The sequence below is a fragment of the Leopardus geoffroyi genome, chromosome D4, assembly GCF_018350155.1.
Source record: "Leopardus geoffroyi isolate Oge1 chromosome D4, O.geoffroyi_Oge1_pat1.0, whole genome shotgun sequence".
Taxonomy (NCBI): domain Eukaryota; kingdom Metazoa; phylum Chordata; class Mammalia; order Carnivora; family Felidae; genus Leopardus; species Leopardus geoffroyi.
Genome location: NC_059342.1, coordinates 75,087,949 through 75,101,672, shown reverse-complemented (window position 1 = coordinate 75,101,672; position 13,724 = coordinate 75,087,949). Strand labels below are relative to the sequence as shown.

Genomic DNA, 13,724 nt, shown 5'->3' with positions numbered 1-13,724 from the left:
AGGCACTTGTGTTTTTAATCGTGGCAAGAGCACTTAGAATGCGGTCTACCCTCTCCATGAGTTGTGAAGTATACAATGCTGTGTTGTCACCTGTAGGCACTGTGTTGTCCAGCATATCTCTAGGACTTATCCATCTTATGTAACTAAAACTTTATACGCGTTGGGAAGGGTAAATGTGTTTACCTGATTACAACAGGGCCAAACAGGGCCCTCGTTAGGAAGGGACATATCAGTGAGGTTTTGAAGGCTGAATGGGAGATTTTTTTGGAGGGGGAAGGGCAATCTCAGGAAGAAGATACAAAGGAAAAGCAAGGGCAGAGGCCAGGAGGTAAGAAATAAATAGCATGTCACGCCTGCTGTCACCACACAACAACACAACACACACAGCACAACACGATAACACCAGAGTGGGTGGGGTGGGAGGAGAGCTGAGACAAAGGCACAAAGATGGCGAGGCTTGGGATGGCTGCGACTTTCTGGGTGGAGTGTTTCATCACAAATGACTCTCCATACCTGGCCAAGCTAGGGGTGGCCTCACTTTTTGGCTCCATAATTCTAATGGAGAAGTCATCAACCATCCAGGCAGTTTTGCCTAATTAAAAAGCCAGAGAAACTAAATCAATGTTTGTTTGTTTGTTTTCTAATGAAATAGGCCCTAAGCATGTTTCTTCAACTTAAGAGAGCCGTACTGATAATAACAACAGGGCTACGACCATTTATCATGTAACTGCCATGCTCTAGGCTCTGTGCTAGATGCTTTGTGAGCATTATCTCCTTTAATGTGCGAAAAAGAACCCAATAAATCCTTCAAGGTAGCTGGCATCATCCCTATTTATAGCATGTCAAATAAGAAATTGAGACTCAGAAAGACAAAAAAAGGTCAGGTGGTCAGTATACACCTACCTGTTCAGGAGTGGATCTGGATGGCTGCAAGCCCCTCTCTGCTCAGCCCCTACCCCTGGCCCCAGTCTCTGAAACCTCTCCGTTGTCTGCCTGTAATAGGCTTGGATGCCCCCGGCCAGATAGAGGTGAAAGATGTCACAGACACCACTGCTCTGATCACTTGGTTCAAGCCCCTGGCCGAAATTGACGGCATCGAGCTCTCCTACGGAATCAAAGACGTGCCCGGCGACCGCACCACCATCGATCTCACACATGATGAGAACCAGTATTCCATCGGGAACCTGAAGCCGGACACTGAGTATGAGGTGTCCCTCATCTCCCGCAGGGGCGACATGTCCAGCAACCCTGCCAAAGAGACCTTCACGACAGGTAACGGGCCCTCGCCTGTGAACAGCCAGGAAGGGATTGTGACTTCTCTCTCACTCCATGCTAGGGTGCCTTCCAGGCTCCTTTCACAGTAGGACAATGGAAAGGGAAACTTCATTCCTTTAAGTGTTTATTCTAAAATATTGTAGAGAGTAATATATATTTTTAATGTTTTTTTTTTTTTTGAGAGAGCGAGAGAGACAGAGCACAAGTGGGGGAAGGACAGAGAGAGAGGGAGACACAGAAAGAAGCAGGCTCCAGGCTCTGAGCTGTCAGCACAGAGCCCAACATGGGGCTTGAACTCACAGACTGTGAGATCATGACCTGAGCTGAAGTCGGACGCTTAACCGACTGAGCCACCCAGGTGCCCCTAGAGAGTAATATTTCAAAGAAAAAAAAACTATACCCAAATAACCTTCCAAAAATAAAAATAAAAAGCATACATAGGGGCGCCTGGTGGCTCAGTCGGTTAAGCGGCCGACTTTGGCTCAGGTCATGATCTCACGGTCTGTGAGTTTGAGCCCCGTGTCGGACTCTGCTGACAGCTCAGAGTCTGGAGCCTGCTTCAGATTCTGTGTCTCCCTCTCTCTCTGACCCTCCCCCATTCATGCTCTGTCTCTCTCTGTCTCAAAAATAAATAAACATTAAAAATAAAATTTTAAAAATAAAAATAAAAATAAAAATAAATAAAATAAAATGAAAAGCATACATAGAAGATGCTGCTGGTCTGACAGTCTCACACAAAAGCTGATTAAAATAAAATTCAAATAAATATTTTCATAATAAAGTACAGTTTATGGAAAGCATGGATGACAAAGAGGCCTGTAACCTCTTAGCCTGTACAGCCTTTTAAAAGTTCCAAGATGGGGGCGCCTGGGTGGCGCAGTCGGTTAAGCGTCCGACTTCAGCCAGGTCACGATCTCGCGGTCCGTGAGTTCGAGCCCCGCGTCGGGCTCTGGGCTGATGGCTCAGAGCCTGGAGCCTGTTTCCGATTCTGTGTCTCCCTCTCTCTCTGCCCCTCCCCCGTTCATGCTTTGTCTCTCTCTGTCCCAAAAATAAATAAACGTTGAAAAAAAAAAAAAATTTAAAAGTTCCAAGATGTCAATCAATCACTGATTCAATAAATATTTTCTTCGGAGCTCAGTGAGCTCCGTGTGACTTATTAGAAGTGCAGCGATGGGCACAACAGACCAGTTCTTACTTACACTCACAGACCTTATTTGTAAGTTTCTGTTTATATTTTTTTTAAGCACAAAATCTGGGGAGCGAATGCATAACTAGAGTATCACACACATCAGTAAAGGGGAGAGGTGCCCTACATGCAGTATTTGTTTCCATCTGTGCATCAGCAGCACAGGTGGGTGTGGGGGAGATACTGTCGTTTTTCTCCAAGGGTAGGTGCCTTTCATGTTTCAGCTTGAACTGTCAGACTCCCACTCTCCTGGTGCCTAGTGTTTGTGATATAAATGTCCCTTCCTCTTCCACACAGGCCTGGATGCTCCCAGGAATCTCCGTCGCGTCTCCCAGACAGACAACAGCATCACCCTGGAGTGGAGGAATGGCAAGGCAGCCATTGACAGTTACAGAATTAAGTATGCGCCCATCTCCGGAGGTGACCATGCTGAGGTGGAAGTGCCAAGGAGCCAGCAAACCACAACCAAAACCACGCTCACAGGTGAGCTGCGCACCCCAGACCCAGTGGGCCCGTGGGGCACGTGTCCCCATTTTGCAGCCCTGCACAAGGAGAAAACGCTGCGGTTCCCAGCTACCTCTCTCACTCGGAATTCAGTGACTCAGTCTGTAGAACATACCAGACACTGAGAAATCACGGCCTCCAGCGACAGGCAGCTCAGGGCCATTCTTCCGATCCTCTGAAAGTCTTTCCAGTTTGGGGCTGAATAATATCGACCTGCACATTCTTTCTCACTTAGGTCTGAGGCCGGGAACTGAATATGGGATCGGAGTGTCTGCCGTGAAGGCCGACAAGGAGAGCGATCCGGCCACCATCAATGCGGCCACAGGTGAGATGCCCCTGGATCCCCACCACCACTGGGCTCCTGCATACAGACACGCTAGGGCCCAGGCGACAGAAAACCTCCTTTGAAAGAAACAGTAGATGCACAGAGGAGAAAGAGGCCCCTAGGATCATCCAGCCCAGATGTCTAATTCCAAAGTAACATAAGCACACCACATCTCAATGATACTGAGGGGAACAAGAATTTTTTAGGAGAAATTGGAACCAGAGTTTATAAGAAACCTGCAAACTTTTTTAAGTTGGTAATCATTTCCATTTTTTTGGTAAACCATGAACCAATCCAAACATATCTGGGGGGTTTTCTCTTAGGAAACACCTGACTTTTATTATGTACCCTCGTCCCACAGATGAGAAGTGGCAGGAACACGGTTTCAGACAGACTTTGCTCTTATCCATTCCATCCTGAAGCTCCAGCCTCTGGATGAGGTGGTAAGGAGCGGTGTGATGTGAAGCCATTGGTTCTTTCCTCAAGTTTCTTTCTTTTTTTTTCCTGGAAAATTTATTTTAAAAAAAAAAGCAAGAAAGGAAAGGAAACTCTTCCCTCTACTTCTCCACCAGCCTCCTCCTTACTTCCCCCAGGCACCATGAAGAAAAAGGGTCGGGTGTACAGAGAGAACACAGATCGTGCCTCGTGGAGCTTCCTCTTTATGCAGGAGCCAGTGCTAAGCACTTGCACACATACTCTTTTTTATCTTTTTATTTCGAGCTAATTGTCAATTCACATGCTATTGCGAGAAATATCACAGAGAGATCCCCAATGGTTAAAGCTGTGTAATCCTAGAATAGTATCACAACCAGGAAACTGACTTTGATGCAAGCTATCAACTTTATGCACACTTCACTGGTTTTACATGCACTCACTTTTGTATGTGTGTGTAGTTAGTCGTACGTAATTTTATCATCAGCAGCTTTTTTAATCCACCGGTGTCTTTAAGACACAGAATAGTCCATCAGTAGGATCGCTTTTGTCCCCTCTTTTGTAGCCACAGGCACCTCCCTCTCTCCCTCTCCCTAACCCTTGGCAATCCCTGTTCTTTCCTTCATCCCTGTAATGTTATTTCAAGAATGCTACATATAAAGATTCACCCAGTATGCTGCCTCCAGAGATTGGCTTTTTCCCTCAGTGTCATTCTCTCAAGGTCCATTCAAGTTATTTAAAAGTTCTTTTTAGATGCTTTTAATGGAGTAGTACTTCATGGTATGGATGTACCACTGTATTCTTCTTAATCTTCCAAAATGCCAAGGCAACGTTCAGCGGCAGTTGACAAAAGTGAAAACCCAGGCTCAGAGGGGAAAGTCGCCCGCAGCCAGCCAGCCCCTGTATGCAGAGCTGGGATTGGAGCCCAGAGCTGCCCTCCAGCCCCAGAAGCAGCCCAGCCTCCCAGCCTGAGGAATGTTCATCTCTCTCTGCTTTCCTCCCAGACATGGATGCACCCAAGGACCTCCGGGTTTCTGAAACCACGGAGACCAACCTGACCCTGCTCTGGAGGAAGCCTTCGGCCAAGTTTGACCACTACCGCCTCAACTACAGCCTTCCCTCAGGACAGCCGGTGGAGGTGCAGCTTCCGAGAGATGCCACCTCCCACGTGCTGAGAGGCCTGGAACCCGGGCAGGAATATACCATCCTCCTCACAGCCGAGAAGGGCAGGCACAAGAGCAAGCCGGCGCGAGTGAAGGCGTCCACAGGTGAGGTCGGCCTCTGAGCTCCCTCCACACCCTCTGTTGATTCCGAGGTTTGCAGGCCCCTAAGTCGGCCTGTCTCCATAAGGGAAACCAAGTGAGAAAACGCGCAACTGTCTCTCCTCGTGCCTCCTCGACATGAGTAACCCTGTGAAGGAGCCACTTCCCCACCTTTCCCCCGTCAGCTGATTCGGCAAAGTCTTCCTGCTGGGAAATCACTAGTGCTTGCTAAATATTTCTTCCTGGGAGAACTTAAAGCATCAGGGTTGGTGTTTGTCTTTGGTTCTTTTTTTAAAATTAATTTGGTTCATTTTACAGACTCTTTCAAATTGTTTCTGGGGTTTTTTTTTGTCCCCCCTCTCTTTAGCCTAACGATAACTTACTTTGCACTTCATTATTTTTCCAAGGTGGCCATGACGTTGGTAATAATTCTTCGGTTATTTCTCACTAAATGTTTTTTAAACGTATTTATTATTATTGTTTTTAGTAATCTCTACACCCAATGTGGGGCTTGAACTCACAACCCTGAGATCAAGAGTTGCAGGCTCCACTGACTGAGCCATCCTGGCACCCCTCCCACTAATGTTTTTATTCCAGGTCTTTTGCTTCCCTCTAAGGTTACCTGAAAATTTGCATATGGTCCTTTGAGCAGCCTTTCACAGCGCCCTTCCCATTTTCTCTTTTCCCCTAGTCGTCAAGAGGCCAACTTGGTTTGCTAAATCCTGATCTCCAGTGTCCCTTCCACCCCAGTTATCCTGTTCTTTGTACCTGCTGCCACCCTTCCTCAGTGGCTAAGTTGAAAAAATGATCAGAAAAACCATCCATTCTTCCTACATGAAAAATATGTGCATATAATTTTGGCCCCAAACTTTTCAAAGAGGTATAGGCAGAAATGTTAATTCTATAAGGCTTGAAAGTAATATTCTTTAGTCTTGATTTAATTAGTATTTATCTAGAACCCACTGAATACACAGTATTGTGCTGATATTTGAGGGACAAGTGGGTCACATACTTAGCATTGTTATTTTCACTTATGGGCTCCTGCTCCCTGTCTGTGAGGGAGACTAACTAGAATGTTAGATGGATGGAAGGCAGTCAAGGAAAAGGGGTGAATGGGAGAACCAGGGGCAGCCAGAGAAAGTTTTAGGGAAGAGATATTACTCCAACTCAATCTCGAAACTCAGAAAAGGGGTTGTAATGATGGGCAAATTTGGATATGCCTTGAAGAGTCTTTGTCATTTGTGAATGAATACCTTCACCTACATGTAACAGAGAACTCAAATAGCAGTCACTTAAGCAAAACAGAAGTTGATATCTTCTCTTAGAAGATAAATCTAAGCCTAGGTGGTTCAGGTATGGCATAGGAGGTCCAAGTTAGCAGGGACTTGGGTTTTTCTCTGTTTCTGTTCCACCATTCTTAGTCCTTGGCTCTAGCAGTACAGCCTTCACATCCGTGTTCTGGGCAGCATGGAGGAGGAAGAACGAAAACCAAAAGGGAGTAGTACCTCCTAGATGAGTCTCTCTGGAAACCTCACCGTTGATTTCTCATAGTTCATAGGCTGCTCCTAGCTATAAGCAAGTCTAGGAAAGGTAGTCTTCTGTCCCAGCATGTCACTGCCCACATAAAACTGTTGGAGAGCGAAAGGCTATTTGGTAGAAAAAGATCAGCCTCCTCAGAGAGTCTAAAGTGAGCCCAGGTGGTCAATTCTATGGACTCTGTGCATGTACTGCTTCCCACCCAGCTATGTGATGATCCTTAAGGATGCTCTGGAGGGACAATTTAATCCTAGAGAAGGGAAGAGCAAAATAAAATCCAAAAGAAATAATTCTATGGTAGAGATTTGAATGTTTCAGATTTGTAAACATGAACTTGTCATGAGGTGTCAAGAGACAGCAAAACAACAGAGAATCAGAAAAACAAGAAAGCATTTCTTTCTCTTTTTTCTTCTTCCTCTCTTTCTCCTCTTTTCTCCTCCTCCTCCTCCTCCTCCTCCTCCTCCTCCTCCTCCTCCTCCTTCTCTCTCTCTCTCTGTCTCTCTTTCTCTCTCCCGTCTCTCTTTTTGCCTTTCCTTGGGTTTGACAAATGCTATATCAAAGAGATTCCTATCTCCCCTCAATCATTTTACCCCCTGGCTGGAGCTAGGTTATCTCCTGTCTCCAGTGGGGAAGCCCCAGGCCTCAGCCGCTCAAGAAGATGAAAGCTTTTAAGTGAACCACAGGCTTGAATTACTTTGTCTCTGACTAAGAGCCCAGTTTTGGCATCCCAAAGGCTCAGTGGTTTCATTTCCGCAGCCATGCATTCTTAATACAGTTTCCAAAAAATCATGTTGTCTATTTAAAGATGTCCTTCATTTCAGTAAAATGGGCAAAGTTCCTTTTATTGGCTCTTCCTCCACAATCTCCATAATATTTTTCCCTATGGCTTTCTCCATAGAACAATTTAATTTTCTTAAAAGTTAGGTGGGCGTTTCTTTCCTCTCCTGAATTCTATGTTTTCAAGTCTCCTACATTTCCTCACTCAATAATGTACTGCTACTGAGCTCCATGAGTTAACTTCTGTGGCTACTGGATCAGTTAGGACATATGTGTGCTTCCAAGGAACTTGCTGATAAACAGATTGACAGACAACAACACAACACTCGACTTTCTAGAGTTGGGGGTACAGAGGGTGCAGCAGAAGCACACAGTGACTCCTGGGCATCATGAAAGGCTTAAAATGGGGGGAAGCTCTTGCACAGACCCATAAAGACCAACAGGTCTTGGTTGTGGAGTCTGTGTAAGTACAAGTATAGGCACTTGGCCTTGTCCATATGGGAAGAACATACATATGGAAAGAAAAAAGAAACAGATACAGTGGGCACTCTTGGGCAAGTGTTCCCTGTGGCTGTGAGTCCCAAAATGTCAAAGGACTTCAGGTTCAAACCTCAGAAGAAAGGAACTCCCAGTTCTGCATCACAGACTTCTGAAGAGCAGCAGTCTGAAGTGCTATTCATTATCTGTGGGTTTTATGGAGATGTGGAATTGGCTGCCCCTAAAGCATTTTTCCCCCAGAGAATATTGATGCAGCACCAAATTAAAAGTATGCATAAGCTAACCGCCCATCCCACCTGAAATACAATCCAAGGACCCTACCACACCCCACATGGCCCTACGGAATTTGGCCCTTCCAATCTCTCTGACCCTCCCACCACTTGTCCCCTTATGCATTTCACCGTGGTCACCCTGGCCTTCTCGCTGTTCCTTGAGTATACCAAGCCTGCTCATACCTTAGGGCATTTGTACATGCTATACCAGCTGCCTAAATGCCACTCCTCTCCCAGTTATTCATCAGCATCTCCCTCATTTTATTCAACTCAAGTGTCATCTCAGTAGACTTCTCTGGCCACCAGTGTGAAATCATGTTCCCATCCTGATTTAGCCCTTCATGCTGCTCCAGAGTTCCTCATGACACTGACCTGGCCTGATTCTATTCAATAATTCATTTATTTGCCTATGACCTGCCTCCTACTACCAACCAGAATGTAAAGACTCTGTTTCCTTTTATCCAGTGCCGCATTCCCATTGCCTTAGACACAGCCAAGCACACTATGTGTGCTTCATGAGCATTCGGGGACCCCAGCTACTCCAGAGGGGTAGTGTTTCCATTGAACTTCATGGTCTTTTCCTTCCACATCTGCATTAACAGCCCAAATGCTATACCTTTAGGATTAAGGGAAGGGAAGCTATTCTGTTGTCTTCAATTAAGCTTACTCTGGATACAAAAGGAAGGAAAGAAAGGAGGGAGAAAGGGAAGGGAGGGAGGGGGAGAAAGAGAAAGAAGGAAAAAAAGAGAGAGGGAGGAAGGAAGGATGGAAGGAAGGAAGAGAGAGAGAGAGGGAGAGAGAGGGAGAGAGGAAGGAAGGGAGGGAGGAGGAGAAAGATACTATCCCTGTTAGTGTTGAAGAAAATTAGTGTGTTCAAGGCCTCTCCCCCATGCTTAACCCCACATTTATGTTCTGATAAACTCAGAATATACTCTGCTTAATCTCAGAATAAGAGTCCTGCTTAAAGTGGAGGCCATGAATTTGCCATAAGCAGTAAAGGACAAAGCAGACAGAATATGTAAAACACAAGGCCAATAAAGCATCTTTCCACACCAGCGTAAGACTCAACAATGATACTCCAGTAATTCTCCAGGGTTTGGGAAGCAGAAAGGTGGAATTTTGCTTATAGTCACAGCTGCAAGTAACAGAGAACATTCTGCTGCGATGCCATTTTTATTTTTTCATGGAGCAAACCAAATTTATTCAAATATTTAACCATCCAACAAATATTTATTACTTGACTGCTATGGGTCAGGCAATGCTGGTATATAGAACAGGAAGACACAACCCCCTCCTCAAGAAACGATGCATGTTGCAATGAGAAAGAGAGAACCCAAACCCAAATTATAAGAATATAGCTAGTCTGTTTGAGAGGGAAGTGTGGGAAGCTGTGGGAGCAGAAACAACTACCTATTCCAGACCCAAGCAAAGGGGAGGAAGGGTATCAGAAAAGGCTCTTCGGAAGATGTGATACTTGGCCGAGTCCTCAAAAAGGAAAAGGAGAAGGAAGTGCAGAAGGGGGTAATGACATTTCCAGCAGGAGGAACAGCATGTGAGAAACTCAAAGGCATGAGCAACTTCACATTAGTGAAACATAAGCTATCCAGTCCTGCTGTATGATAGAGGGGAGAACAGCTAGGTATGGGGTTGGAGACATCATCAGAGACTGTCTACAAGGGACAGTGAATATTGTGTTGAGGGGCTCTGGCTTCATTCTTGACAGTGATAAAGAGTCACTGAAAAGTTTTCAGGCAGGCAAGGCTTTTAATTTTAATTATCTTGACTTTTCAAGATGAGATCAAAGCAATTAAATCTACCCTTTGGGGTCCTTGGGCTTGAATGTGGCCATCCCCCCGCTATGGGAGAATCACGGTCTCCCATTAATGAACACTAAAAGTGAATTCCTAATCAGCCAGCACTTGGTAATTACCGTCTTCAAGATGGTGGAAGATTTAAAGTTGGCACATCTAAAGGTTTAAAGTTAGCACAGCCAGAAATTCCTTCAGGCCAGCTGGTCAACCCACCATGAGCATAGAATTGGGATTTCGAAATTCTGATTTCCCAGGCCCACTGACATTGTTCAGAGGGTAGATGCCAGTGCACAGCTGTAAGAAGAAGACAACAGCCTTTTCATAAAGAAATGCCAAGAAATCCAGCGTGCAACTCCACAGCGGAAACACCGGGCTTCTGGGGCAGTGAGCCCACCAGTGTGTCGTTTGTTGCTGAAATGTAGAGTCTGCATTTATGTGAAGCCTTTTGGTCCCCACCTCAACTATTGTCTGATGTATTTTTATTCATATTCTTCCCTCCAATTTCATAATTATTATCTCTCTCCCTTTAATTTCTCAATCAAGTTTATTCAGCGAAAGTTACAGCTTTTACTTATCTGACTAGCATTGATTTAATGAGAGATTGCGGGCGCACGGATATCACCCATTATGGAAACACTCACAGACTGCTCACTACAGATAAACTGATACTCTTTCTTGATTTGCTTAGCCAAAAAAAAAAAAAAAGTGGAAGAATAGTCAAACATTTTGGTGGAAGTATTATCTGCGTGATTATTACTATTTACTGAGCAACATGACATTATGTGAAAATTACTCTGTCAACTGTATGAAAAGATGAAGCAGGATGCAAGGGGCGTTGTATAATAGTATCAGTGGCATATAAAAAAGCCGATCCAAAGAAGATGGTTCTCCTCAGGAAAAGACATTCCCCACTGTGGATCCCCTCCTGTGCTCTCTCCATCCGTCTTTACTGTAAAAGCTTTCACAGACAAACCATAATCACCTCCTGCCTGCCTCAGTTAGGGAACTCCCCTCACCTGCCCTCCCCCCCCCGCCCCCCGCAACCTGATTCCTAACATTGTCTTCATGGGAAAAAAAAAAAAGTTTTATGTCAGAATTAGAGAGACAACTTAAAAAGCAGTTACCTGAGAAGGAAAGACAGTGATTTAATTCACATAAAGGGGAAAATCGTCAATGTCAGCAAAGTTCCTGACAAGCAGTTTTGACAGAAGGAGGAGAAAAAAGAAGGAAGTAGGGTAAGAGGGGACATTTATAGGCTATAGGATTAATTTCTTTAACCTTAATGTGTTGCTTAGATTGTTTTTTATGCATGAAGACTGCTAGAATATTTGGAAAGGATGCACTTCTGATTTTAGCTGTGCTTAAATCCCAAGGCCATGGAGACAACTGTTTTATCTGTGTAGCACTGCTCCTGGCCTCCCAAGGGCCAGTGGGCTTAAGGATGAGTGACTCTCCCTTTCTTTCTCCAAAACCAGATAGATCACTTTGAGTTATAGGTCCTCTCTTTCTCATCAAGATCACGTTTTTGTGGTTAAGAACTGCTACGAGGTTCTGGGTGAGCTTCAGGGCATGAATTTGGGTTAAATGAGGAGCCTGTATGATGTAGTTCAATATCAGGTATGGTGAACATTTCCTGTAAGGCCCAGATAGTAAATATTTTAGACTTTTCAGGCCGTAAGGTTTCTGTCACAACTATTCAAGAGTGCCTTTGTAGCACAAAGCAGCCATCAACAATACATGAGTGAACAAGCATGGCTGTGTTCCAACAAAACTTTATTTATGACACCAAAATTTGAATTTCATTTGTATTTCCATATGTCATGAAATATTCTTTTTGGGTTTTTCCCCCAATCGTTAAAAAATATAAAAACCATTGTTAGCAGTTCATTTTTAAAATAGACAGCAGGCAAGATCTGACCCTCAGATCATGGTTTACAGACCCCTGTTCTGGATCAAACAAGATTTGAAGGAGGATAAGCTTTGTCAATATAAAACATTAGGAAGAATCTTTCCCCAGAACTTGGAAAAGTCTGAATTAAATAGATTCTTGAAAAGAAATCCCTCAGAAAGGATATCTTCAATTTCTTTTTTTTTTTTAATTTTACTGTTTATATTATTTTTGAGAGAGAGAGACAGAGCACAGGCAGGGGAAGGGCAGAGAGAGAGGGAGACACAGAATCCAAAGCAGGCTCCAGGCTGCGAGCTGTCAGCACAGAGCCTGACGCAGGGCTCAAACCCACAGACAATGAGATCATGACCTGAGCCGAAGTCGGACGCTTAACCGAGCCACCTAGGTGCCCCTTCAATCAGATTTCGAGCTAGGATTTTCAGGTTAGAAGTGTGCTTTAATGGACATAGGGTCCATTTGAAACTAGCAGCCAATGTGAGGCATAAACACAGAAACAATTTGTTCTTTTAAATGAGCTCAAGGCAGTTCTTGCTCTGGTGTTTACAAGATCCATTTCCAGAGGAAATCCTTTCTTCCTAGGTCATGCAAAGCCCATTTAAGCTCAGCCCTGGGCAAATTATCACCTTGAAGGCATATTCAGACAGGTGCATTGTTATTGTACTTTTTGTGTTCAGGAGATGAATGAAGATGGCACCTTTGATTTTAATTGAGCTTTAATAAGCTCTGTTCCTCCCAGGCCTTAGTCTTTCCATCCAGTAAGGGACAATTTTGCAAAGACTCCTCGCCTTCCTCAGTATGCCTTCCTTGAATTGTGGTTAATTTATCTCTGATCTTTCTGAAGTAGTTTATGTGAACTGATTTGAGCCTCAGAAACGGACAAAAATTCCAACATAGAGACTGTAAAACAGACCTTCCGGAGGAGATTGAGGAAGCATGAGAAGGAAGGGAATCTAAAAGGAGCCCATTTTCTCAAAATACAGAAGGCTGAGCAGCTCAGACCAAGAATCCTGAGAATAGCAGAAGGCCGTTCCTTATGATCTCATCCTTAGAATGAGAGACACTTTCCAAAATGGAAACTGAAGCCTAGAGCACTCCTAATGTGGATATGTAGAGTTTTCTATATTCACAGGACACTGGTCAGTAGGAATATACCGTTTCCACAAGACACACCCAAATATGCCACAAGGCAAAATAAAGTATTACATTGATTTTTCTGGTGATGTTTTGATGGCAACAGCAGCACTCAGGGATGCAGAAACGCAGCACTCGGCCCTGCCCCGGCTCCCACCGCCAGGACTTTCAGCATTGGCAATGGGTTTGCCATTTCTGGGTTCCCAGAAGGAGAGGGATTTGAGGAATGGCTTAACTGACCCATCTCTGTCATTATTCAGACCATGCCCCTGAACTGGAAAACCTCACGGTGACCAAGGTTGGCTGGGATGGCCTCAGACTCAACTGGACCGCAGCTGACCGGGCCTATGAGCACTTTGTCATTCAGGTGCAGGAGGCCAACAGGATGGAGGCAGCTCAGAACCTCACGGTGCCCGGCAGCCTGCGGGCTGTGGACGTCCCGGGCCTCAAGGCCAACACCCCTTATAGAGTCACCATCTATGGGGTGATCCGGGGCTATAGAACACCAGTGCTCTCTGCTGAGGCCTCCACAGGTACCTCTTATCCTTCTGTCTCTAGCTTCTGCTTTTCCTAACAGGAAACTACCCACAGATAATCAGACACAGTTCACTTGAAAAAAAAATTTTTTTTAAGTTTATTTATTTTGAAAAAGAGTGCAAGTGGGGGAGGAGCAGAGAGAGAGAGAGAGAGAGAGAGAATCCCAGGCAGGCTGTGCAGTGTCAGCGCAGAGCCTGATGTGGGGCTTGAACTCCCAAACTGTACGGTCATGACCTGAGCCGAAATCGAGTTGGACACGTAACCGACTG

The 13,724-nt window shown here is 44.9% G+C and overlaps 1 protein-coding gene across 11 annotated transcripts in view; it reads left to right on the top strand.

The window, feature by feature from the left end:
• TNC (tenascin C) overlaps positions 1–13,724 on the top strand; it is a 95,443-nt gene that overhangs the window by 39,594 nt on the left and 42,125 nt on the right. For 10 of the 11 annotated variants that reach the window (XM_045469033.1, XM_045469031.1, XM_045469034.1 and 7 more), the window contains exons 7-11: positions 1,003–1,272; positions 2,759–2,944; positions 3,201–3,290; positions 4,727–4,990; positions 13,179–13,451. In XM_045469033.1, coding sequence (XP_045324989.1) covers positions 1,003–1,272; positions 2,759–2,944; positions 3,201–3,290; positions 4,727–4,990; positions 13,179–13,451 — 1,083 coding nt within the window. The remainder of the gene's footprint in view (positions 1–1,002; positions 1,273–2,758; positions 2,945–3,200; positions 3,291–4,726; positions 4,991–13,178; positions 13,452–13,724) is intronic. The other variant, XM_045469042.1, reaches the window with a different exon arrangement.